At 40.6% G+C, this 24,782-nt stretch overlaps 1 protein-coding gene across 1 annotated transcript; it reads right to left on the reverse strand.

Moving 5' to 3' along the window:
* Positions 1-14,982: 14,982 nt before the first annotated feature.
* HSPB3 (heat shock protein family B (small) member 3) lies at positions 14,983-17,444 on the reverse strand. Its single transcript, XM_089513264.1, has one exon. The coding sequence runs from the start codon at positions 17,397-17,399 to the stop codon at positions 16,965-16,967; it is 435 nt and encodes a 144-aa protein (XP_089369390.1). The 5' UTR covers positions 17,400-17,444; the 3' UTR covers positions 14,983-16,964.
* Between the last annotated feature and the right edge of the window lie 7,338 nt (positions 17,445-24,782).

Below are 24,782 nucleotides of genomic sequence, written 5' to 3' on the forward strand. Positions count from 1 at the left end.
ATCCCATTCAGGGTGTAGGTGCCTGCATGAGGCAAAATGAATGTATTGCCTCTGTAAATAAGGACCCTGTTCTACCCTCCCCTCCCCCATTTTTCTTCAGTCCCCACATTTCTAGCATTATAAAGAATGAGACTCTGAAAACCATTCACATCTAGAATTCGTATCTGCTGTGTTTTTATTCTTTTGCTGCCTTTGCCTGCCCCTTTGAGAACTGTATTTCTAAATGTTCAATTGACATTTTAAGTTACTGCAATATTAGAAACTGGAGACTGAAGGGAGGTTTCATTTGGGAAAGTAGAACTTTTATTTGTGTGGGGTAATGGCTTCATTTTGCCATAGCTACATCCTGATCCCACTTTACCATCCCAAAAGATCTGTAAGACAATTGTAATATCAATATAAAACTATAACGAAACAGTAGTTCAGCCATAACAACAGTAGCAGTGATTAAAAGAACTGGGATAATGCATTATTCCGGTTCTTTATGTCATTTAAATGATCTCTGTCCAGCCTTTCATTCTAGGTGGCTTACAACAAAACAACTACCAATGTAAAGTAAATGCATATGTTTACACACACACACACACACACACACATGCACGCACGCACATAGTACACATTTACATTACATTGGTAGTTGTTTTGTTGTGAGTCACCTAGAATGAAAGGCTGGACAGAGATCATTTAAATGACATATAAAACCAAAGTTGACAACTATTTGTCTGGCATTTCAGATAACCTCTAGAATAACAGGATAATTACTGACAGAGCAAGGTTAGCCTCTCCAAATGGGTGGGTAAGTACTGAAAAACAAACTTATCTCATGTAGCCATTGATTGCACAGTTAGGTAAGAGCCTATCAAACATTGATAGAAATGGGAACGGCAGTCAGGAAATCAGGAGATCAAGAATGGGGAGGGTGGCTATTAAAGAATTAGACAAAATCCTAAAGTGTAAAGAAAGATATACAGGTGAACACTAAAGTTAGAATCATACAAGCAATTGTATTCCCTGTTACCATGTATGGATGTGAGAGCAGGTCAGTTAAGAAAGAGGATAGGAAGAAAATCAATTCATTTGAGATGTGGTGCTGAGGATACCAAAAAGACAAGTGGGTTCTAGAGCAGATCAAGCCAGAAATCTCCCTGGAAGCCAAAGACAAAACTGAGGCTGTTGTACTTTGGACACATCATAGAAAGGCATGACTCATTGCAGAAAAAAAATAGTGCCAGGAAAGGTGGAGGGAAGTAGAAAGAGAGGCAAGCCGCACACTAGATGAAAGGACTTTATAAAAGAGATTATGGGTATGAATTTGCAGGAACTGAGCAGAGCAGTGGAGGACAGGGCGTTTTGGAGATGTCTCATCCACAGGGTTGCCATGGGTCGAAATCAGCTTGAGAGCAGTTAACAACAAAATATTGTTTTAGGCAAGATTCTCAGGGTACATTGGAGCTAATACATTTCATTTGGCATGAATTTTAATGGATCTCAGGCCACATAAACAAATACAGGTTGAGTCTCCCTTATCCAGAATTCCGAAATCCAAAATATTCCAAATTGTCCACATGGGTGGCTGGGATAGTGACACCTTTGCTTTCTGATGGTTACACAAACTTTGTTTCAGGCACAAAATTATTAAAAATACTGTGTATAAAATTGCCATCAGGCTGTATGTACAAGGTGTAAATGAAACATAAACAAATTTCATGTTTAGACTTGGGTCCCCTCTCCAAGGTATCTCATTGGATATGCAAATATTCCAAAATCTGATAAAGCTCAGAAATTCAAAACGCTTCTGGTTCCAGACATATGGGATAAGGGAGTCTCAAGTTAGAGTACACAAAGTGTTGCCTCTGTTGACAGATATTATACACATGCTGGAGTGGGAGGAGGTGCAAAAATTACAAACATTGATCATTATTTTTTTAAAATGGTCATTTAACAAACAGGAGCAGGGAGATGAAAATGACATCAGAACGCAGACGAGCAAATTCAGAAATGTAAGGTGAGTGAAAAGACTTGCCCAGTCTAATATAAGAGTTTGACCTGTAGGTCAGCTTTTTTGGATGGGGAGGAGTAACTAGAAAGGCCAGTGGGAATAGAAATGCAAAAATTACAAGCAGCAAGTAGTGGCTCAAGATGCCACGTAAGAAGAAAAAGCTGGTTGTAATGGAGACATCATTGCACAGATGAATGGGTTACACATGTAATGAGATAAAAAGCCATTGTCCCTGTGCAAGTCACAGGAGATAGAGTGGCTTCAGATGTCCAAGGTGCAGCTTGTTTAAGCCTTGTAGGTTGCACATGACTCACTGGAAAAGACAATAATGCTTGGTAAAGTGGGAGACCGTAGGGAAAGAGGTAGGCCACACTGCGGGTGGATTGATTCAAAGAAGCCATGGCACCGAATTTGCAAGCCCTGAACAGGCAGTTGATGATCAGAGATCTTGGAGGCCTCTCATTCATTGCTGTGTGCCTTCAAGTCTGACTTATGGTGACACCAAAATAAACCTGTAATGGGATTTGCTTGGCAAGATTTGTTCAAAGTGGGTTTGCCTTTGCCTTCCTCTGTGGCTCAGAGAGTACGACTTGCCCAAGGTCACTAGTAGTTTCCAGGGCCAAATGGGGACTCAAGCCCTGGTCTTTAGTGCTCAAACCACTGCATCACCCTGGCTCCTATCATTTATAGGGTTGGCCATAAATCAAAGTCAGCTTCAGTCTGAGAAGCAAATATCAACAAAGTTGCTCTCTAGTGAGTTGTAGGCAGTGGTCACAGGGCACCCAGCTGAATTCTAGTTCAGAGGAGGGAAAAATGTAGCCTGTGGGCCATATGTGTCCCCCCCCCCCAGCCATTTTTGTGGCCACACAAGTCACCCTGTGTTCCCCAGGCACCAAAATTTGGGGGAGTTCAGGTTTAATTGCCAAAAATGGCCATAATGATCCAGGAACCCTTCTGGAGGCACTGTTCCAATTCTCCTTATTTGGGGCAGTTTTTGACCAACACATAGTTTTGGAGACAGATAACCGTTTCCCCACCTGGACAAAAAGTGACCTTTGAAAATACAGCAATGTGCACTGAGAACGTGATGGGCCATTTGCTTCACAATTCCTCCCAAATTTGAGAGCGGTTGAGGGGACCAAATGTGAACTGATGCAGCTTCCCAACCCATGGCAGCTCTCCCTCCACTGCTCTACTTCTTTGGCAAGACTAACATAAGGTCTGTGGTTAACATGGGGAGTGGGCAATTTTGGCAACCAGGGTCAAACCTTTGCCATTTGCTGAGGATGCACCAGGATGAAAAATGGTCAAACATTCACTTCTAGTTCTGAGTTGGGGGGCTGGGTTTATGTTTGAGGCACTACACTCTCCCATTGGCAGAGCTTCAATTCCTGGATAGCTCTTCAAATGTTGTTGAAACAACAGTGTGTGTGTGTGTGGGGGGAGGTTTTGTTTATTTATTTATATCCCACTTTTCTCCCAGCATGGGACTCTGAGTGGCTTACAACATAAATTAAAAGCACAACTAAGAACTTAATAAAAACATTAAAAAGAAACTAAATAAACAATCCTATCAAAATACTCATTTGAAGTCCTTTAAAACACATTTAAAACTTAGTAAATCTAAGCAGTTTGTGATGTATTGAAGGCTTCTTGGGAGTCTGGACTGCAAAAATGGACTTTGGGACTGCACACAACTCACAAGCCACACTTTGCCCACTCCTGGATATTACTTGACCCTGAGAGTCAGGGCACTTCTTACAGTCTTATAAAGCTGAACCTTGGCGCTTATTCTCATCTGGGTCAGAAGTACGTACTCTTGCTTCCTTTTCTTGACTGCTACCTTAGATTGTGAGCTAGAGTATTTTTCTAGTGACTTAGACTTTGCACCTATGTCTGGCTTAATACTTTTGCCTGGACTCTGGACTCCATTTCTGTCTGGCTTGCTTTATGTTTCTGCCCATTTCTTCCTTCTCCCTTTACCTGCTTAAAAATGTTTCCTTCCTGGTTCTGACTGCATCTGCTGCTATATACTGCCTTCATGATCCAAGGACATATATATTTTGACCAATAAAAACTTGTAACATGGGTCCCTCAGTCAGACACATGCCATGATCCTGACCCATATGTACAAATTCATCATTCATGAAATAATATTTCTATTTCAATTTTAAGACTACATTTTTGGATTTCTGATAACAGTTACCTATATACAAAGATATGATTTTCTATATATTTTCTCAGGTATAATCAATAGTTTTGTGTTCCTTGTGATTGTGGGATTGTAGTTTGGGCCAGGCTATCTGGGCCCAGTAATGCTTGAGCCCTGCTATCTTCTCTTGAACATATTCTCCTTTTTGCGTCATTCTCTCTCTCTTCTTTCTTTCCAAGCCCACCTATTTATATCCCAGAGAAAGCTATCATGAAACCAGACAGATCCTCTGATGATTCTGATGATTAACAACCCTGATTAAGACAGATGTATACTGTGAGAAAGAGCCAGCATGGTGTAGTGGTTTTGAGTGTTGGACTACTATGGAGACCAAGGTTTGATTCCCAGCTTGGCCATGAAATCCACTGGGTGACCTTGGGCAAGTCACATACTCTCAGCCTCAGTGGAAAGCAATGGCAAACCACTTGTGAACAACTCTGCCCAAGAAAACCCCATGATAAGTTCACCTTTGGGTCGCCATAAGTCAAGAATGTCTTGAAGGCACACAACAACAACAAAATACCATCAGAGCTAGCATGGTTTACAGTTAATGTTGGGCTTATAAATAAATAAATAATAAATAAAACTTTTATTTGTATCCCGCTTTTCTATAACTAGACAATCAAAGTGGCTCACAACATATTAAAATCCACATTTACAACATTGTGTCCCAAATTTCCCCCCTTAAAACAGGATTAAACATGTTACAATTAAAATATCTATTAAAACAGAATAAAAGAAAGAAAGAAAAGCTTGGACTGAGATCAAATCCCAGATCAGACATGAAGTTTTTAAACTTGTTTTTGGTCATATCTCATTTACTTTTTAACTCCCTTTTAAGAAGTTATTTGGTAATTAGTTGCCTTTTGTTTGTAGTAATGAGCTGAAATGTGGTAGTGGGTTTGCCTGTAATATGAGGCCTGTAATTCATTACTTTTTAGTAGAATAGGAAGGGATTGTTTGCCTGTTATTCATTTCTGGGTATTTATGCTCACTCAGTCAGAGTAATAGGAAAGGAAGGAGAAAGACTCATATAGGTGGCTGCTTTACATTGCACCTGGGAAGCATTGCTTTATATTTATGGGGTGGCACAGATGGGCAGGAAAGCGTGGCTCAAAACTGCTTTTTCTGAAAGTGGGTCAAATTCCCACTAGTTCCTTTGGCCGCTCCCAAGGCAGCTTGAATGCAGTGACCTGACCACATGGTGCTGCATCAAGTAATATTAAAAAAAAAAATTCCCCACCATTCCATGTGCACTGTTGCAGGAACATACTGTCGATGACTGCCTGCTGCCTAGATGCCATACCAGTGGATGGCTGCCCCTTTGATTGTCCACATAGTCATGCCTGCAATACTCTACCAGGACAGGGCATCGGAACAGAGGTGTGCCCAGTAAAACATTGGCAGTGTACAATCATGCCCCTTCTCCATACCCCCTTCACCCCATACCCACTCTTGGACTATATGGTTTGTGTATATTGTAATTACATGCATCGGATGTGTCACACTTTCACTTTTTTGCATTACCACCCCAACTGCTTGGATACAGCTTGGGTATAGCAGCTCTGTCCTTTTAAAATGCACACCTGCATTGGGGCCTTTATATGCAGCTTTAGGGTTAGAATTAGGCTAGATCGCTCCTGTAGAACTGCTCTGGCATCAGGGTATTTACATGCAGGGTCAAAGATGTGCACTTTCATTTATTCTCTCATAGATTTCTAGCATTGTAATTTAAAACTTCAGTTGAGCATGTGGAACTACAGTTGAAGCACTGAAAGAAAAGAGGAAATAAAAATCACTAAGGGATTCATATACAACATGTGTAGGCATTCTAGAAGTTTTTACCAAAATGCCTAGGTGCTGGGAAGACACCCACAAATTAATATGTTTTAGAGGAATATTAATAGCAACAGTCAGTCTTGGGATCAACCCTGTTTATATCAGTTCCAAATCATACAGAACTCCAGAGGCAATTCCAAATAGGCTTTGTAGTTTTACGCACACAAAAGCACACACACACACACACACACACACACAAGAACTAACGAAGCAAAGATGGGAGAAGGTGAATAGTGAAGGACTTGCTAACGGTGATATGTTACTGATCTTGAAGTGTGATTCAAATCAATGGGCATCTGGAACAGAGAGGGCTCAACAGAGTAGAGGTAAAAAGGTAGTACAGGAATACCTGGTTACTCTAATGTTTACAAAGTTAAGCCTCTAGGGCCAGATGAACTTCATCCAAGGGTATTAAAAGAACTGAAAGAAGTAATCTCAGAGCCACTGTCAATAATCTTTGAGAGTTCCTAAGGAACGGGAGAGGTCCCAGCAAACTGGAGTAGGGCAAATGTTGTTCCCATCTTCAAAAAAAAAAAAAAAAAAAAAAAAGGGGGGGGAACGCAGACAATTACCACCCTGTCGACCTGACATCAATACCAGGAAAGAGTCTAGAGCAGGTCATTAAACAGAGAGTCTGCGAACATTTAGAAGGGAATGCCATAATCACAACAAGTCAACAAGGGTTTTTCAAAAACAAGTCATGCCAGACTAATCTGATCTGTCTCTGTGTGTGTGTGTGTGTGTGTAAATTACCAGCTTGGTAGATGAAGGGAGTGCTGCGCATGTAGCATGTCTTGACTTCAGTAAGGCCTTTAACAAGGTTCCTCATGATATCCTTGCAAAAAAGCTAGTAGAATGTAGGCGAGACAATGCAACTGTTCAGTGGATTTGTAATTGGTTGACCAACTGATCCCAAATGGGGCTCATCAATGGCTCTTCTTCATCCTGGAGACAAGTGACTAGCAGAGCTCCATAGGCTTTTCACCCTGGGCCAGGTCTATTCAACAATTTCATCAGTGACTTGGATAATGGAATAGAGGGCATACACAAATACACATACCATCCAGATTTACACATTTTTCCAAGAGTTTCCTGACCCTCCAAATACCTGATATTGTAGAAGTCTGAAGACTGCACCTTATGAGGGGGGTATCATAAAGTAATAATTATCACCCAGAAGTTATTATGGTATATTGATGAAATTTTGTCAGTGTCATTGGTCCCAAAGTGCATGATGTTGAGAAAATCAGCTTATTGCTTCCTTTATTTTTGTGACAGGTTGTGCCAGAAATGACTAAAGTGTAAAATCCTTATAAGGCGCAATCTGCAGACTTCTACAATAATGGTATTCGGAGGGTTAAGAAACACTGGGGGAAATGTGTAAATCTGGATAGTGACTATGTAGAGATAAGTTAACCATTACAAATCAAACCAAACTTTGTGGAGGGGAAAAATAAGGTGATAATTAAAACTTTATGATAACCCCACTTAAGATACTAGGCTGCATCAATAGGAATATAGTGTCTAGATCAGGGGTAGGCAACCTGCGGCCCGCAGGCCGGATCCGGCCCGGCAAGGCCTTGGGGCCGGCCCCAGCCCGGTCCTGCCGCCGATTGCCACCAGAGCCTTTGGGAGGCAATTGTCTATAGAAGCCCCAGAAACATGTATTTATATTAACATTTTTTAAAAGATCAGCAAATTTTTTCACATGTCCTCCATGTTTTTAAGCAAAGTGTCCTCCATTTGAAAATTTTGTCCTACAATTGTCCCAGTTTATTTATATATTAAATTTTTTAAAAAATTATTTAATTATTTATTTTTTGACTTCGGCCCCCATGTTGTCTGAGGGACAGCAACCTGGCCTCCGGCTCAAAAATGTTGCCTACCCCTGGTCTAGATCAAGGAAAGTAATAACACCACTGTATTGTGCTTTGGCCAGACCTTACCTGCAATACTATATCCAGTTCTGGGCGCACAGTTCCAGATAGAAGGATGTTGAAAAGTTGGAGCTGGAAACTGTTGTCTATGAGGAGTGGCTTAGGAAGCTGGGTATGTTTAGCCTGGGTGAGAGAAGGTTAAGTAATGGCATGACAGCCATGTTTAAATATTTGAAAGGATGTCATATTGAAGATGGAGCAAGTTTGTTCTCTGCTGCTCCAGAAATCAGGACATGGATTCAAATTATAGGAAAAGAGATTTCAGTTAAACATTAGGAAAAACATCCTGATGGTAAGAGCTGTTCAACAGTGGAATATACTCAGGGGTATTTTAGGGGGGTTGTGAACTGCACCAGGTGACATCTCAGAGGAGTGTCTGTCTTCTAGTGTGGAGTGTACTGCCACACCTCTCCACAGGTGAACCAGGACTCCAAAGATTAAAGCTTCTGGGAAAGACCTGGTTCACCCGCTTGAGGGCTACAAGGAAGCTGACTGGGATGGCGAACTCCAGAAGGCCTCCTCTGTTGCCTTATGGTGCTTGGACCCTTTTGAGACTTGAGAACAAGGCAGATAATTTGGGACAACCCAAAACACAGATAGGTCCTTCAGGTGCCCTGGTCCACCAACCATTGGCAACAAGTAGACCATAGCCTTTCTCTTACATGGCTGTCTAATCTACCTCTCCAGGACCATTGGCCTGACTGGGGAGGGCCAGACACCCTGGGGTGATAGTATGAGTTAGTGCACTGGGTGGCATCAACCTAGTAACGTTATTGTATATGCAGCCTTGGAATGTGCTGGAGTCTCCTTCTTTGGAGATTTTTAAACAGGCTAGATGATCATCTGTTTGGAGTGCTTTTATTGTGTATTCCTGCATAGCAGACCGTTGGACTGGATGGCCCTTGGAGTCTCTTTCAACTCTGATTCTATTCCTTCCTTCCTTCCTTCCTTCCTTCCTTCCTTCCTTCCTTCCTTCCTTCCTGGAGAACCAAATATACTTTCAATATATTATGGCTAGGTTTTGCAATTTTTAAAAATACTTTCTAGCTATAATGGTAGCAGCAACTCTTAACATGTAATGGTATCACTAGAGGGCAGCAGATAGTTTTAAAAGATCAGGCTACTTAGCTAAAAGCTGTGAATAGCTTATAGAGTGGCACCGTTTGCAATACAGGTGGTGTGGGGCCCCTGAAATATAAAGGACTTGGTTACAAGGGATATAGTCAGAATTGTTTTCCTTTATTTCTTCTGAAAAGTAGGGAAAGATCCTAGTGATATTATTGCATGTCCTGACCTGGATGTGAAAGGAGACCATGCAAATTGTTCCCAATACCTTTCTTTCTTTACATGCCAAAAGTTATGAGGTGAGAGAGAGAGAGAGAGAGAGAGAGAGAGAGAGAGAGAGAGAGAGAGAGAGATGGTTTTCTTGTTGCAGGAAAGAACCATAGTGCCTACCTGTAGGCTGTATATTTTATCTATTATATTTCAATTTTAATTTGAGTATAACAGAGCAGCTGTTACCAAGTATGGCTTGCTACAATAAACAGTGAACTTGCTGCAGAGAGAGTTGGTGCTTATAGATGATTGTTTTTTAATGGCAACAGCAATTTGGGGGCAGCATTTCTTTTTCTTTTAGATCGGAAATCCCTTCTTCTCCCTGCTTACCTGTTGGCTTGCTCTGTCCAACAGGTGCATTTCTAGAAAGTGTTACGTAAATTAAAGAGAGCATTTAGCATCCGCTGTAGTTTGGCCCTCAAGGCAAAAGGGAATCTGAAACCCTTCTCCAGATTCACTCTCTGAAATTTCTAATGATGGAATTGTGAGTTGTAACAAAGCAACGTGTTTTGCTTCTAGTGCTGGTGATAGATGTAAGTTTAGCAAAATCTGGATGGCTGCAAGTTCCCTGTTCTTACTGTACAACTTTCCAGTTCCCACTATGTTTTGTGGGAGGAGAGTTGTTTAATTCCAGCCACATGTTTTAGAACATGGAAAGAGTGATATAATGTAATAAAATTTATTCAGTCTTTGACCAGTATAAAAACAAAACCACACAAACAGCGTATCAGTATCACAGTAACAGGTTAAAATATAAACTAATAGTAGACTATACATGTACAATATCCAAACAGAACTTTCTACACGGTAATAAAATGACCATTTGACAGTTGAGGGCGCAGTTTACAAACAATGGCCTGTTACAGACTGCCAAAATAAAGCTGCTTTGGGTCTCCTTGGAGGTATGCTCTTTAAATGATGCATGGGTCCTAAGAGCCCAGAGGTCGCACCAAAGCCACACTCCATTCCTAAGCACTGCAGTGCAGCTTTGGTGCAGCTTCCGGATTCTTAGGATGCATGCATCATTTAAACAGCATACCTCCAAAGAGACCCGAAGCAGCTTTATTTTGGCAGTCTGTAACAGGCCAATATAACAGAATTTAGCCACCTTAAGGGATACTGTAGAATCATTGTTGTCCAATAGGAGGCGTAAATAGAAGGAGTCAGTTTTACCTGGGAATTTACTCAGTAGTGGGCTAATCAGTTGGTGACGAATGTCTCTATAGAATTGACAATAAAGGAGAACATGCTCATTGATTTCAACAGCGCCCAAGCCACATGGGCAAAAAGGAAGTTCAAAAGGTGTTTTTTTAAATCTACCTTCCAACATGGCCGTGGGCAACACATTGAAGTGTGCCAGAGTTAAAGCCCTTCTAAACTTCGGAAGGGTAACATGAAACAGATATGGAGCTGGGGAGGGGAGTGGAAAGAGTGATAATAGAACATCACCTTGGAAACCGTATGAGTTCTACAGGTATTATTTAATTTCTGTTATGAATTTAGTATCATGTATGGTATTTTTATTTTGAATTAAACAGGGTTTAAAGATGTGGGGATATGTTCACATTAATGTAGGTTTTTTCTAATACTGAAAATATAACAATTATTCAGTTATCTAGACAAAATACAGAGACATATTACTGTATTGCAAAAGGTAGGGAAATTGGTCTATTTGTGTTATGGCACATTAGTGCTACAATTAATATTCAGTGTTTATTTAGCTCAGTTAGCTTCTATGTAAAGTTCAAAATATTACATATGCCCTTCTCAGATACTTACCATGGGATTTACATATGTACTTAATTTTTCAGACAGCACCATCTAAAAATGGTTAGGGTTCTAACATCATAGCAATAAACCCTAGTAGTTTGTATGTGATAAATCAAGGTGTTTTTTTTTTTTAAAAAATAGTGTTTTTTAAAGCCCAAGTATTCTTAAAATTTGAACTTCGTTGTTTCAGCAATGCCTAACAATGTTGTTACATGGAGCAGCCTGTTTGTTTATCCATCACATTAAAGTCAGAGAAGTTATGCCTTTTGGATAAGCCACTTTGGGTTCCACACTGGGGGAAAAAGTGGAATATAAATTGAATAAATAAATCCTGACATTGATACTCTGACCCAATTTATGGCCATGCTGGCTTTATAGCAGAACAAGGAGTTTTGCAATGGAAAGTATTTAACATGAAACAATTTTGTTCCAATAATGTGTTTTTATTACTGGCAAAATACTTGGCACTGTCTGGAACACATTTGGATGCAGGCTGTGCACATTATGCAGATCCTATTGGATCCTTGCTTTTAAAAGTGATGCATTATTTATTGTTGTGTGTTTTCAGGTTGTTTCCAACTTTTCATAAAGGGTTTGCCTATGCCTTCTTTTGAGGCTCAGAGAGTGTGACTTGCCCAGGGTCACCCAGTGGGTTTCCATGGCTGAATGGCTCTCCAGAGCTATAGTCCAATGCTCAAACTACTATACCATGCTGGCTCTCAATATATTTTGCAGATTACAAATAAGCTGTTTGGGAAATGTAGTCCTTTGGATTCCAGTCCATTTTTCCTTTTGACAGATTTATCTGGGGCTGTGGCATTTGCAGTGGACTGTAATCTGCAGTAGTGAGTCTTCCACTAGGCCCAGCAGTAGCACTGGGCATGGAAAAAAAAGCTCTCTGTGTGTTTTATGTGGTGTAGGGAAGAACCTATAAGAGTTGAGAAGTGTAAACGACAATAACTATTGCAGCTGTTGATGCATTTCAACACCTGCACAGCCATCAAAATGGTTTTTGCACTCCCTGCACTCTGTGTTATCATATTACCTGGCTAGCAGGGTGTTATCCAGATTCCCCTTGTATCTGGAAAGCATTGTATGTGTTAAAATTAAACCTAATAATGATCAGAGGGGGAATTCTCCAATGTTGATTTTCAATGTTGTTTTAAATTACTTGTAATATGAACAGTTCAATTTAAAATTATATATTTTTTGTTGGTATACTCTTCTTTTCCAACAGATTTCTCATTTTTCTCCCTCTGAGGAAATACAGTGTGAAAACAGTAAAATTTCAGAAGAGGACACTACTATAAGGTAAGAAATTCTTTAAAACATCGCTTTTCTCTTTGCCTCTAAATTATTTTGATTTCTATTTTTGCTATTGCCACTAAATCAAGAAAGTCCTTCTTCAAGTTATAAATTTAATTTGCACTTTTTCTGGGGAAATGGGAATCATTTTTTGTCCTCAAGAAGGAAAGAGGTACTGCTTAAAGCTCTTAAAAGAAAACATTTGTATTGTAAAATATTTCAGAATATTTGTGTTAGTATCAAAAGTCCTGAAGGCCAAAGGGGGAAATGATTTGGATATATAAAGCACTAAAAGACTGTTTTCTATGCCAGACAATTTAATATGCAAATTTCTTAGATGGCAGCAGTCTCCAAACCAAGACCTCTGTTTATGAATACACAGGGGTCAGCTACTTCACATGCTGTTATTAAGTAAGCGGCTGTGCAGACAGCCCCAAAGGGGCGGCCTCCAACTGCCCCATTTACAGCCAGATCTGGGCTGTGGCTAGGGTTGCCATACCTGAGGACCTCCAAACTAGGAAAAAATGTAGGACAAGGTTTAAAAATGGAGGACCTTTTTTAAAAAAAATTTCCTGGCCAGGAAATTAAAAAAAAAATCCTACATTTTTAAACCTTGTCCTCCTTCCCGCCTTGGGAGGAAGCCTCGGCCTTCTCTCAGGCCGGGAAGGGGCGCGGGGGCCGCCCGTCATCGCGGCCATCACTGCAGTGGGAAGCAGCCTCCTCCTCCTCCCAGGCCCTGGCGAGGCCTTGGAGGACTCCGCGATCGCGGAGCCGCCTCCAAGGCCTCACCGGGGCCTGGGAGGGAGCGTCTCCGCGGCCAGAGCTCCGACCGCGGAGAGCGCTCCCAGGCCCCGGCGAGGTCTTGGAGGCCCTCGCGGCGCGTGCGGAGGCGGAGGTGGCCGCGGGTGGTGCCATCCCGGTTTTGGCACCAAACCGGACCAGGACCGGGTCGGCACTGCCCAAAGAGGGATTGTCCCGCCTACAGGCGGGATATGGCATCCCTAGCTGTGGCAACCACATGCTGTGACCCAATCTGGCCTTTCCAGGCCACGAAAAGGAGCCGCAAAAAGCGTCTCTTTTCTGCATGCTGGAAAGGGTGCGATAGCCATGGCACCGTGGCTTTACGGCAGCACCAGAGGAGCACCATGATACAGTGCAGCATGCGGTGCAGTGCGTGGTGTCACACTACCCTGGGGTGGAGCCAGGGCATGCGTCATATGGATGCTATGCCCTGACTCTAACCCCAATCCAGTCTTTAAAGCTGTCTGCACTGGGCCTGTCATATTTCAGTTTGTAGTTATAAATCTATGAAATAAAACAATTAAGTTTTATGTAAAGATTTATTAGAATTCTGATAGAGTATATACAAGTTAGTAGAAATTGCTAAAAAAAAGGATAGGTTTGACTTTTTCAAATACTGTATTACTTTAGACTAAATCATCATATTTATAATTGTTGGTTCTCATCTCAAACCCAGTTATTGTTGTGCCACTGTTCCTGCTTCTTCCATTTGTCCCCACTTTCTCTAAGGCAAAAAGGCATTACCATTGACTTATGGTGACCCTATGAATTTCATAGGGTTTTCTTAGGCAAATAATACTCAGAGGTGGTTTTGCCAGTTCCTTCTTCTGAAATATAGCCCACAGTACATGGTATTTCTTTGGCAGTCTCCTATCCAAATACTAACTAAGACTGATCCTGCTTAGCTGCCACGATCAGGTGCCTTTAAGGCAGGAGCGGGCAAAGTGCAACCTGCTGGTTACATGTAGACATTGGGACCCCAGAAGCTCCTCAAATCCATCAGAGGGGCAAGTTTTGTCCCCAAGCCACTTCAGATCTCCCAAAAGTGCATAACTAGTGAAGAGTTTGCTCCTCTAACCTCCCAGCCACCCAAACCTCTCCAAAACAGAGAAGAACAGAAAAAAATCAGACAAAAATTATCTAAAATGCAGATAGGAAGTGACACATTGTGCTATCACTTGTGCTGAAATGTGCCAGGTAGGCACAGGAAGGGGGGAAATCAGCTATGCTTTGTTTCCAGTTGTCTGCCCCTGCTTTAGGGTATTTAGTCCCTATCTTATGAGAAAAGGGGGTCTGGGAGGGTAACAGATGGTAGTGGATTCCATCCCATGCAGTAGTGGCTTTGCAAATCCTCTCCTTGGCTGCTCATGATTTGTGGACCTTTAATTTGTTTGAAGACTCTCTGCATACCTCTGAACTGAAAATATACCTTGTAAACTTTATTGTCTTTGAAGGGTTTCTATTATCTAACCTTACTGTTGCACATGAAGATTTTCTTTGTTTGAAAAGTTGATGGTAGTTGCAAGGTGACAGTTCTGGGATGTGGAACACAATGGTTCTTTAGAACTTGCCATACATGTATTTTAAAAAAGAATGTTCTCAAAAATTGCTTCGTATCAGTTGGAGAAATAATCTTACAACCAGGGGGAGCAGTTTTTGTAATTGCAAAGATATCACACTTTGATATTACTAGATGACATCTGCTTTACAACTTATATAATTGTATCTATTTATATTTGTGTCATAGGAAGAATGTAAACACAAAACACAAACCAACACACCCACACCCACCTCTTCAAAGTATATCACTATGTCACAGTCATGTCTTCAGTCATGTATGTCATGCAGTTAGATAACACACATTCCGTCCAGGAACAATATTTTATAGTGGTTTATTTTCACAATATTCATCAGGGGATCTTATTTAAATGAAAAAGTGTTCTAGAAGTATTATATTTCTACACATGCCTTGCAATGTATCAACCCTTGGAACCCACTGGCAAATATCTCACAATTTTTTTTTTGTATCATTGCTCTACTATATGCTCTTAATCAACAAATTATGGAAGTACAAGTTGAGTCTTCCTTATATGGAATTCTGAAATCGAAAATGCTCCAAAATCCAAAACCTTTTTCATGGGTAGCTGAGATAGTGACACTTTTGCTTTCTGATGATTCAGTGTACACAAACTTTATTTCATGCACAAAAATATTTAAAATATTGTATATAAAATTACCTTCAAGAGATGTGTATAAGGTTTATATGAAACATAAGGGTCTATACAGACAGGCCAAAATAAAGCTGTTTTAGGTCACTTTGGAGGTATGCTGTTTAAATAACACATGCATCTTAAGAGGCCAGAAGCTGCGCCAAAGCTGCGCTCCAGTCCTTTGTTGAAACCCACTAAGCTGTTTCCTCGTGGTTTTGGGAATCCACATGCATATATTTACCCTGCTAAACATGCATAGGGAATTATATGTTTTTATGGTTTCTTTTGGCCTGATCCATCTCCTGGTATGTACATGACAAATGAGGTGTCAGTGTATGGATGGTAGATGCCTACCTCAGCAGCCCAGTTGTAAGTTTGAAGTTGGTGCCTGTCACAATGTTTATAGTCTCTTGGGTGAGGAAATAAAGGCTCAGAGTCATCATTCAGATAATCCTTTTCACTGCAAATGCTCCCTGATACATTCTCTGACAGTGACCATAGTTGATGAGAACACTTTGATTCTATCATTCTTTTATATGAGTATTACTAGCCAAGATCCTCTTGTTAGATTTTTAAAAAGAACAAAAAATGTGGAGATTGAGAACTTCTATTAGAAAAAATAGCCTTTTCTGTATTTCAGTAGGGGTCATGCTTTTAAAAAAGTTTTAATCACCGTTTAGTCATATGGATAGATTAATTACAGTCACATTCCTTCTTTTAATGTGTCCAAATGGCAACAAGAGCCTGTATTTAGCTTGGCTCCTTCTCCTCTGAATTCCTTTACTATACATAGCTCAGCCGTCATGCTCACACATATCTTAACAATACTTGAAAGGAGATGGCCAAACTTAAACAGCTGCTCTTTTTCCAAAAGAAGACTGATGAAATATTTTGAATAACATACGTAACAAATCTTTGTTGGGAGAAGAAAAAGGCACTTTGAAGACCAATGGTTACATACAATAAAAATGTGTCCTTGCATACTTCTACACAATATACTGATTTATTTGGGACTGTGAAGCCATTGTTCAGTTTTTAAAATTCTTGTCTTTTTCTTCAGCAGTAGGAGCTGTTGTAGGGCAAACTTCAAAGAAAGCCCCACCTGTGCAGTTTGTTCACTTGCACACAAAGGACTTATTTGGTTCACAGTCACAATGCTAATAAATATGGCTGTTTCAGGCTCCTGTGTTACATATCCATGAAAAGGCAGTCTTCAAGAGCCTTAAAATTCTTAATACAACCTCCAATTTCCACCCTTTCCCATTTATAGAACCTTCCTTTCGTACATTCTTCTACATCCATGTTGTACATATTTTCAAACCTTCCCTCTGTTCTGTCAGATTGTTTTGTTATGAATGTGCGGGTGTTTGCAGTTGATGGAAGCATATATTGTCTTTCATATCAAACAATCAAATTCAACACACTGAATAAAATATGTAAAAGCTTGCCTTTATCTTCACTGTAAACACAGCTCTGCATGCATGGCATCATGATACATGGTTGTTCAAGTTACAGTAGGAATAATATTGTCTCACTCATAACAAAAAGTCTACAGTTCATTTCCTGCCAAAGGTCTTGGTTTCAATAACCAAAATGCCATCGTGGCAAAAGAGAGCAGTCAGATCTTTTGTTTCAACTCCGTCTGGCAATTTGTATTGTCTAGTAAAGCTTCTGGCTATAAAGCCATGTTCATCCATCCTGGGTCCATGCTGAGCTTTGATCAGTAGCCAGCCTTCAAAGGTTTGAATGATAACATCTTCAGGACGGAACTGTACAACATCTAGTAGCACTTGAAAGTTGGGCTTTTCTTCATTTATGTTGTTCTGCTTTGTTTCAGCTGTATCCATGTCCCTTGTCTGTGCAGCCACTGCTGGGCCCGGCAAGGTGTAAAGAGAGTGATTTAACTTGCATGCTTCCAAATCTTGATTTGTAAAATAGTCCTGAAAGCGTACTGGAATTTCCACCCAGTGCCGTATAACTACTCCCTCCATTGCTGAAATAATGTTGATAATCTGCTGCTTTATTTTCTTCAGACGGAAGAGTTCAGTGCACTGACTGGGAGAACCCACACCCTTCCCAGTTGTACACCCACATATAAAGTAGTTTATCAGCTGAGGTAGCCTGTCATTTTTAGCTCTGGCAGAGACTATCGCTTCTGTGGGTGTGATTCAGATCCATGAGACACACTGCATCTTTTGACACGCTGACAATTGAGCACTATTTATAGCACTTGGGCCTGAACTGCTTAGAGGTTTTTATTTTCATAACATTTCAAAACACTTTTTATGTGTTCTCTTTCATTATTGTTATGATTATGGATAAATTGATATATATGTATATTTTGGATTGACAAGTCTAGCTTATTAAAAATGATGACTCTGTTGAATATTCATGATAAATTGTTACTTAAGGCAGTTCAGTTTTCTGGAACCCCACACAAACAGAAGTACCTCTATAGAGGATTATGTAAGGAACTAACTATCCAGGTTATTTGTTTGACTTTACGACTCTATATTGAAATGAATGGTATGATTGCTCAGTTGTGTTCCAAATTCCAAGTTGCCTATTTTGGCTTACTTAAGATTCTCTCTAGTGGAGGGCTGATTTTTCAGAACATTATCACATTTATTCTATAATGCTTAATTTGTTGTAGTTGTTATGTATGTTCAAACTTTTTCTGATTTATGGCTACCCTGAAGTGACCCTATCATGGAGTTCTCTTGGCAAGATTTGTTCAGATAAGCTTTGCCATTCCCTTTTTTTGAGGCTGAGAGAGTCTGACTTGACCAAGGTCATCCAGCATATTTCTGAGCAATTATTTGAACCCTGGTCTCACAGACTCATAGCCCAACACTCAAACCACTAACTTACATTGGCGCCCGGTGTCTTCAAGTCATTTCTAACTTATGGCAACCCTAAAACAACATTGTCACAGGGTTTGCTTGGCAAGATTTATTCAGATGGGGCTTGTTGTCACCTTCTTCTGAGGCTGAGAGAGTTGCCTAAGTCCACCCAGTGGGTTTCCATTGTTGAGAGGGATTTGAACTCTGGTCTCCCACAGTCCTAGTCCAACACTCAAACCACTACACCATATTTGCACCATCTTGAAGGGAGAGAGAGGGGCAGGCGAGGTCCAACTGCCTTGCCTGGAAGAAGACAAGCCCTCCCTTCAGCCACCATCTTGAAGGGAGAGAGAGGGGCAGGCGAGGTCCAACTGCCTTGCCTGGAAGAAGACAAGCCCTCCCTTCAGCCACCATCTTGAAGGGGAGAGAGGCAGGCTAGCTCCACCAGTCCTGCCTGGAAGAAGCAGAGTCCTCCCTCCGGTCCATCTGCCTTGGTCCAGGCCTCAGAGGGAGAGAAGAATGCTGGACCTGATCCCCTCCCCCCTCACCATTCCCTTCTCCTTTTGTGTCGTGTCTTTTAGATTGTAAGCCTGCGGGCAGGGAACTGTCTGGTTAAAAAATAATAATAAATGTAAGCCGCCCTGAGAGCCATTAGGGCTGAAGGGCGGGATATAAATACCTAAATAAATAAATAAATAAATATTTGTTCTCAGTGCATAAATGTTCCTACAAAAATCCCTAGTTAGCTATTATGGCAGGTTACTTAAAGGGGTTGAGAAGTAACTGTTTCATTCATTAGTAATATGAAGTAGGTTAGAAAGCAAGTGGTATACTGAGGAGGAGGAGGAGTTATTCATATAGCACTACAGAAAATCAAAGCACTACAAATAAATTATTTCAATAAATATTTTCAAGGTGTGGATAGTTAAATCTGTGGATATAGAATCTGCGGATACAGAGGACTGACTTTATGTTGAAAACTACTTTTGCTTGCCTCTGTCCAGTTCAAGTCTTGTTCTGTACTAAGCCTTGTAGAAGATAAGCTGACATTTTTAGAAGACTTAATTTCCTTGGCTTACCAAAGGATGGAGCACCTGCTACAATCACCATAGAGATGTTGCTGAAAATATCTTCCCCATGGGGAGTTATCTTCCAGTTGGAAGTAACATTATGCGCTATGTTAAGAGGTATCTTTGCCCGCATCAGTGGCTGCCAAGACTGACTAAGTTTATGGTGTGAACATGTAAATAATAGACATGATACATTTAACAATATAAAATACAATGCAGAAAACTCTGTATTTTGTAGAATATACTTGTATTACTAACAGCCTAGAGACAGCTTAGTTCTAGGCAGAATGCCTACACAATTAAAAACAAGATAAGATAATACAAACAAGACTTGGCCATTAGTAAACCAAAGCAGGTGCTGTGTACAAAGGAATAATAATTTAATAATAATTTGTTTTATTTATATACCGCTATTCCAAAGATCATAGCGGTGAACAGCAAGTAAGCTAATTAGCAAGTAAGCTAATGGCAGATGTAATCTGATGGAAAGCAGTCAGCAGCTAAGATATAACTATACCAGATGTTACATCACCTCTAGGGAAGGAGAACAATTGTTTAAATAAATGGAGTACAATGAGTAGTCTTTCATTTCTTTGGACCAAATGTGCCAGCAGATTAGGGTAGGAATGATATAAAACAACCTGAGAGGAGACAGAAGTCAGACTGACTGATGGCCAGTGTCCACCAGAAGATGAGGTTGCAATGCAGCCTCTCTCTAATGCTGTTCCTAATTGATAACTGCCCAGACATGTTGATGAAGATAGACCATACTGGTAGAAAAAATGACTAGGGTCCAAAACAACTGTAGAAATAATATATTTTGAGACTGCTTTAACTGCCCTGGTTCAATGCTGCAGAATCCTGGGAACTGTTTATTATGGCACCAGAGCTCTCTGACTGAGAAGGCTTAAATGTCTCACAAACTACAGTTCCCAGAATTCCCTATCATTGAGCTAGGGCAGTTAAAGTGGTCTCAGACTGGATTTATTGTTCTTATAGATTTTGCTAGTCTCTTTGGGGTTAAGTACCACCTATGTAGCATCTTACAATAGTTTTCTTTTATCTCCATACTTACTGTGAATTTCAGATCTTTTCCCTATGCCTTCTGCCAGTTGTCCATCTGGATCGTGTGGCCAATCTTTTTAGTCCATTTTATCATTGTTTCTTTCACCAATTCTGTTTCTGTATATATTTTCAATAATAAGTTGTATAATTTAGAGACGGTACCTTTCCCTTTTTCTCTTTCTGGTACAGTGGACCCTTGTTATATGCTGGAGTTTGGTTCCAAGATCCCCCGTGGATAACAAAATCCATGGATGATCAAGTCCTATTAAATATAATGGCGTAGCAAAATGGTGTCCCTTATAAAAAAATGGAAAATCAAGGTTTGATAATGGAAATGTATACTTTTTTTGAACATTTTCAAACCATGGATGCTTGAATCCGTGTATAAAAAGTCTGTGAAGGGCTGACTGTGGTAGAATCTCATCTAGTTCGGTTCTTATTTTGGAAATGCCCTCTATTTTAATGTCTATTCTTGCTCTCTCTCTTAATTTCACGTACAGAAACCACTGACATTTTCCCCTTTCCAGTTCCAGTTCATTTTCTGTTTTTAATTTAGTGTTCAGCATCTCCCAAACCATTAAATCATGGTATCTCGTCCAATCACCTCTTTGCCATTTAGAAGTTTTCAAAAATGCTTCATGTGAGGAAGCCCAGTCTGGAATCTTTTTGTAAAATTTGTTTTTATATTTTAGCCATACTTTCAAAAGAGATTGTCTGATTATATGCATTAAAATCTCTGTTTACCTCATGTTTGTTGCAACACAGACAGGCATGCCATCCATGTCTAGCATTAAACCCTTCGAGATTCAATAATTTTTTTGTCTTTTTAGGATTTCAAGTTTAAAACCAGTGAAGAATGTTCTTAGGACTAGGTCTACTGGCAATCTGTGTTAGGTACACTTAAAAACCCATTGAGAACAAAGGACCTCTGTGTTATCTGTATGAACAAAACGTCTAATGTCGCGGCAATGAGACGCAGAGACAGGAATGGGAGTGCAAAACTTCTTAGCTGGCCAGGTCTTGGCCAGCCCCTTTTATTCACATCAGGGTTACATTATCTCATAGTACATCAGAAGGCAATTTGCGAAATCAGGGACCAATGTGTATTCAGGAGAATTCCAATTAGCAAAGGGAGCAGGATGTGTACACTGGCTCAGCCGAATCAACATGGGCTCATCCGATTATGGATAAAGCATTGTCAACCAGAAGGCGAGTCATGGCCCCGTGGTTTGCCAGCGGGGCTATCACATCTCAATCTTGATAAACATTGCTATCCTGGGAGGGGGCGCATCCCCTGGGCTTCCCAGGGAATGCCACATCTCCCTCTTTTTTGTTTTTTATGAGCTGGTGTATATATCCTGCGACCAGCTGTTTTTCCGTGGTTGTCATTGTCCTTTGTAAAAGCCTAGAACACAAAGCAGGAATACATTGAATGAAACAGCAAAATAGGATCATAATACAAAAATGATAATGCCATATACAAGAAGTCTTTTCAGCCAATGAAAGTCTGGCAAACAGTAAATCAATCAGCTTCATAGTCCAGAATATCCAATGTTCTGGTGGACCCGAGTCAGGTAAATCATGTAGTTCTTCAATCAAATTATTAATGGAACAAGAGTTATCTGACAATTTGAAACAACACATATCTTGATGTCTTCACACAGCAAAAGTAAATAGTCTATGGCTGCTCCATTGTCCAGAGTGGCATTTCTAAGTTCATGTTGTTCATCATTTAACATCATGTGAAATTGTTGATTGGATTGAAATATTAGGTTCTGAAGGCCTTGATGCCGTGTGCAGGTTTAGGATACTTGGCTGATGTCCATACTGTGCCTATTGGGGTTGACACTGCTGCACAACCTCTTCCCCAAATGACGGGGGTTGCTGGTCCTTCCGCTGTCTCTGGAAACTGTCAATATCACACCAAGGGCCACAGCAGCAGGGAAAATGAAGAAAAATGTTTCTGTGTTGGAAATAAATAATCAGACAGTGCAATTAAATTATTCCAGGCAAATAATAATAATACAAAATATATGGCCCGGTTCACAACCTTTTTGTGTTTAGAACATAGAGGAATGGCAATAGCAGACTTTAGTAAAGAAGGCAGGATACCAATTTTAGCAAAAATGAGGAAATCTATTTTAGCAAATCCTGTTCTGCAAGCAGGCCTATGGAGTACAGGATTAAACTCAAAAACAAAAAGGACGAGGCAGAGGAGAAGGAGGGGTTCTCCCCCTCCCAGTAATCCCACTATAGCTAACCCAGATGAAGAGTAAGAGAGACAGATAGACTGTGCTGGTAAGAGAAGCTCTCTCTCTAGGAAACAATGTATGAAAGAAGGAAGCAAAAACAACACAAATGGAGGAAGAGTACAAGAAATTCAGACTTATGAGTTGCAAAAGTGTAGCACAAATCCAAACACATTAACAGACACACAAATGAACAATTTCTAGGTGCAAGAGGACTAGAATCTGTTTCTAAACATGTACCACAATTTAGGTAGATGGGATATGTAGTCCTTTAGCCATGAGAATATAAAGCAACTTAGACAAAACTTTTTTCCTACTTTAGCCAAGACAGTTTTTACAGATAGACTATGCTGACCAAAGTGAGGCTTAACAGAAAGGAAAAGACACTCGAGAACAGGAATTAATCCCTATTGAAAAACCAATGCAGCAAAGACCTTTGGACTAAAGGAAGGGAGCTGTCTTCAGATTTGCAAATCACAAACAGCCAAACAAACAAGCAAATTAACGGATACGAACAACAATTAATAGGATCTACAACAACCTTTAGTTGTTGCAATTCTCCAGCCAAGCCTGGGCAAATCAAACACATAAAGGAGACAGAGGGCAAGCCAAGCTGACTACTAGAAGAATGAGACATAGTTTTCCAAGCACACTCTAAGTACTGATTTTATTCCATAAAATGGTATGTTGTCTTTGTCTGTAAGATTTGTGCATCCAAAGAGAATTTCAAATATGCTTTATCACAACCAAAAACGCAAAATTAACACAGATTTGAAGGGGGGGGGGGAACCTAGAAACTCCTGTCCCTTTACAATTTCCACAATTAAATAGGAGAGAACAAACTAAAGGCATACAGAATCCTCTGAAAACAGAATGTAGAGACAAAAGTTGAGACAGTGTCACTCTGCCTGAGCACATGTAGAGTGCCAGCAATAGAAAATAGTGAGACATTTCTCAATCTCAATTTTGCAAAGCAGGAGCAGAAGAGGGGGAATTTGGAATTTCCTACTGAATGATCTTATCCACTTGCCTCATGGGCACAAAGGAAAATGCAGAAATACAAAAAACACAGACTACTGAATAAACTGGACTTACTGAGGGGAAGGAAAACTTCCTGTCTTTTAAGATCCCATCACTTACAAAAGTTCTCTGCAATGTTCAAAATGCCTGCAGGGTTTTGTGTTTCTCAAAGAGCAGTTTCTACGATTCCTTTTCGAGAACTACCTTCTGAGGTCTTTGTTCTGGGAGCTGAGGCTGAAACAGTGTGCCTCACCTCTTGGTCAAGGAGCTGGGTTGAAGCTGAGACGGTGCCATCCATTTTCACTGTTTTTCCCAGGGAGCTGGGCTTTTGCCTCTTCCAGGAAACACATCTCCCAGTGCCACTCCAATCTGAACCACGGGAATAGGAAATATGACCTCTGAGGTTCCCTTTCTCTGGCATGTCTGGCTGGAAAGGTTTCCAAAGCTTGGGGTTTTGTGGTTGAGTCCATGCCCTGTTTTCTGGGGTTTTGACCCTCTTGGCCTCGAAGTGCTTATTTGGGGTATGGTTCTGATCTCTCTGTTTGTAGACTGTAGTCCGAACAGTAGCAGAGGTGTCTCCAAAAGAAAGTGAGACATTTTTCTTTCCATTTGGGCAAGGGGGGCTTGCTTTCCTGAGATTTACAGAGCAACTAGTAATATAGGGGCTCTTGGAATGGAGTCCCTTGAGGGTCTCTGGCAATTTCTGCTTGCCATGGTGAGGCAGACCTTCGGGTGTTTCCATCTCTCTTTGGGGAATGAGAGAAGGCTGAGTAGGGCTTTTAGATGGATCTAAAAAGCGTTTTTTAAGGGAATTTTCTCTAGCTTTCTTCTTTAGGGCTAGGGACTTTTCTTGTCTCTGTGCTATCATCAGATGAAATTTTGAAGAGAGCTGCCTTAGGTGCTGGCAAAAGGTTTCCCAACCCACAAATAGCTCTGACTCTGTGATTTGGCATCCCAGAGACTCCTTGCTCTTGGGATGAAGTCCTCTATATATTTCACCCATGAACTCTTTATTCATAGCTTTGGAGGGGAGAGCTATTCTTGCAAGCAACATTTTCCTAGCCATGTATGTTTCTGGACCCTCATTTGTTTTTTGCTCTTGTGCATAGTATAAATCCTCGGCCAGT

The sequence above is a fragment of the Sceloporus occidentalis genome, unplaced genomic scaffold (assembly GCF_023333645.1).
Source record: "Sceloporus occidentalis isolate IW3139 unplaced genomic scaffold, rSceOcc1.0.p SCAF_1, whole genome shotgun sequence".
NCBI lineage: Eukaryota > Metazoa > Chordata > Lepidosauria > Squamata > Phrynosomatidae > Sceloporus > Sceloporus occidentalis.

Bases quoted from the DNA above. Each gene is read 5' to 3' on its own strand.
- HSPB3 (XM_089513264.1), bottom strand. From the start codon at position 17,399: ATGGAGGGAGTAGTTATACGGCACTGGGTGGAAATTCCAGTACGCTTT.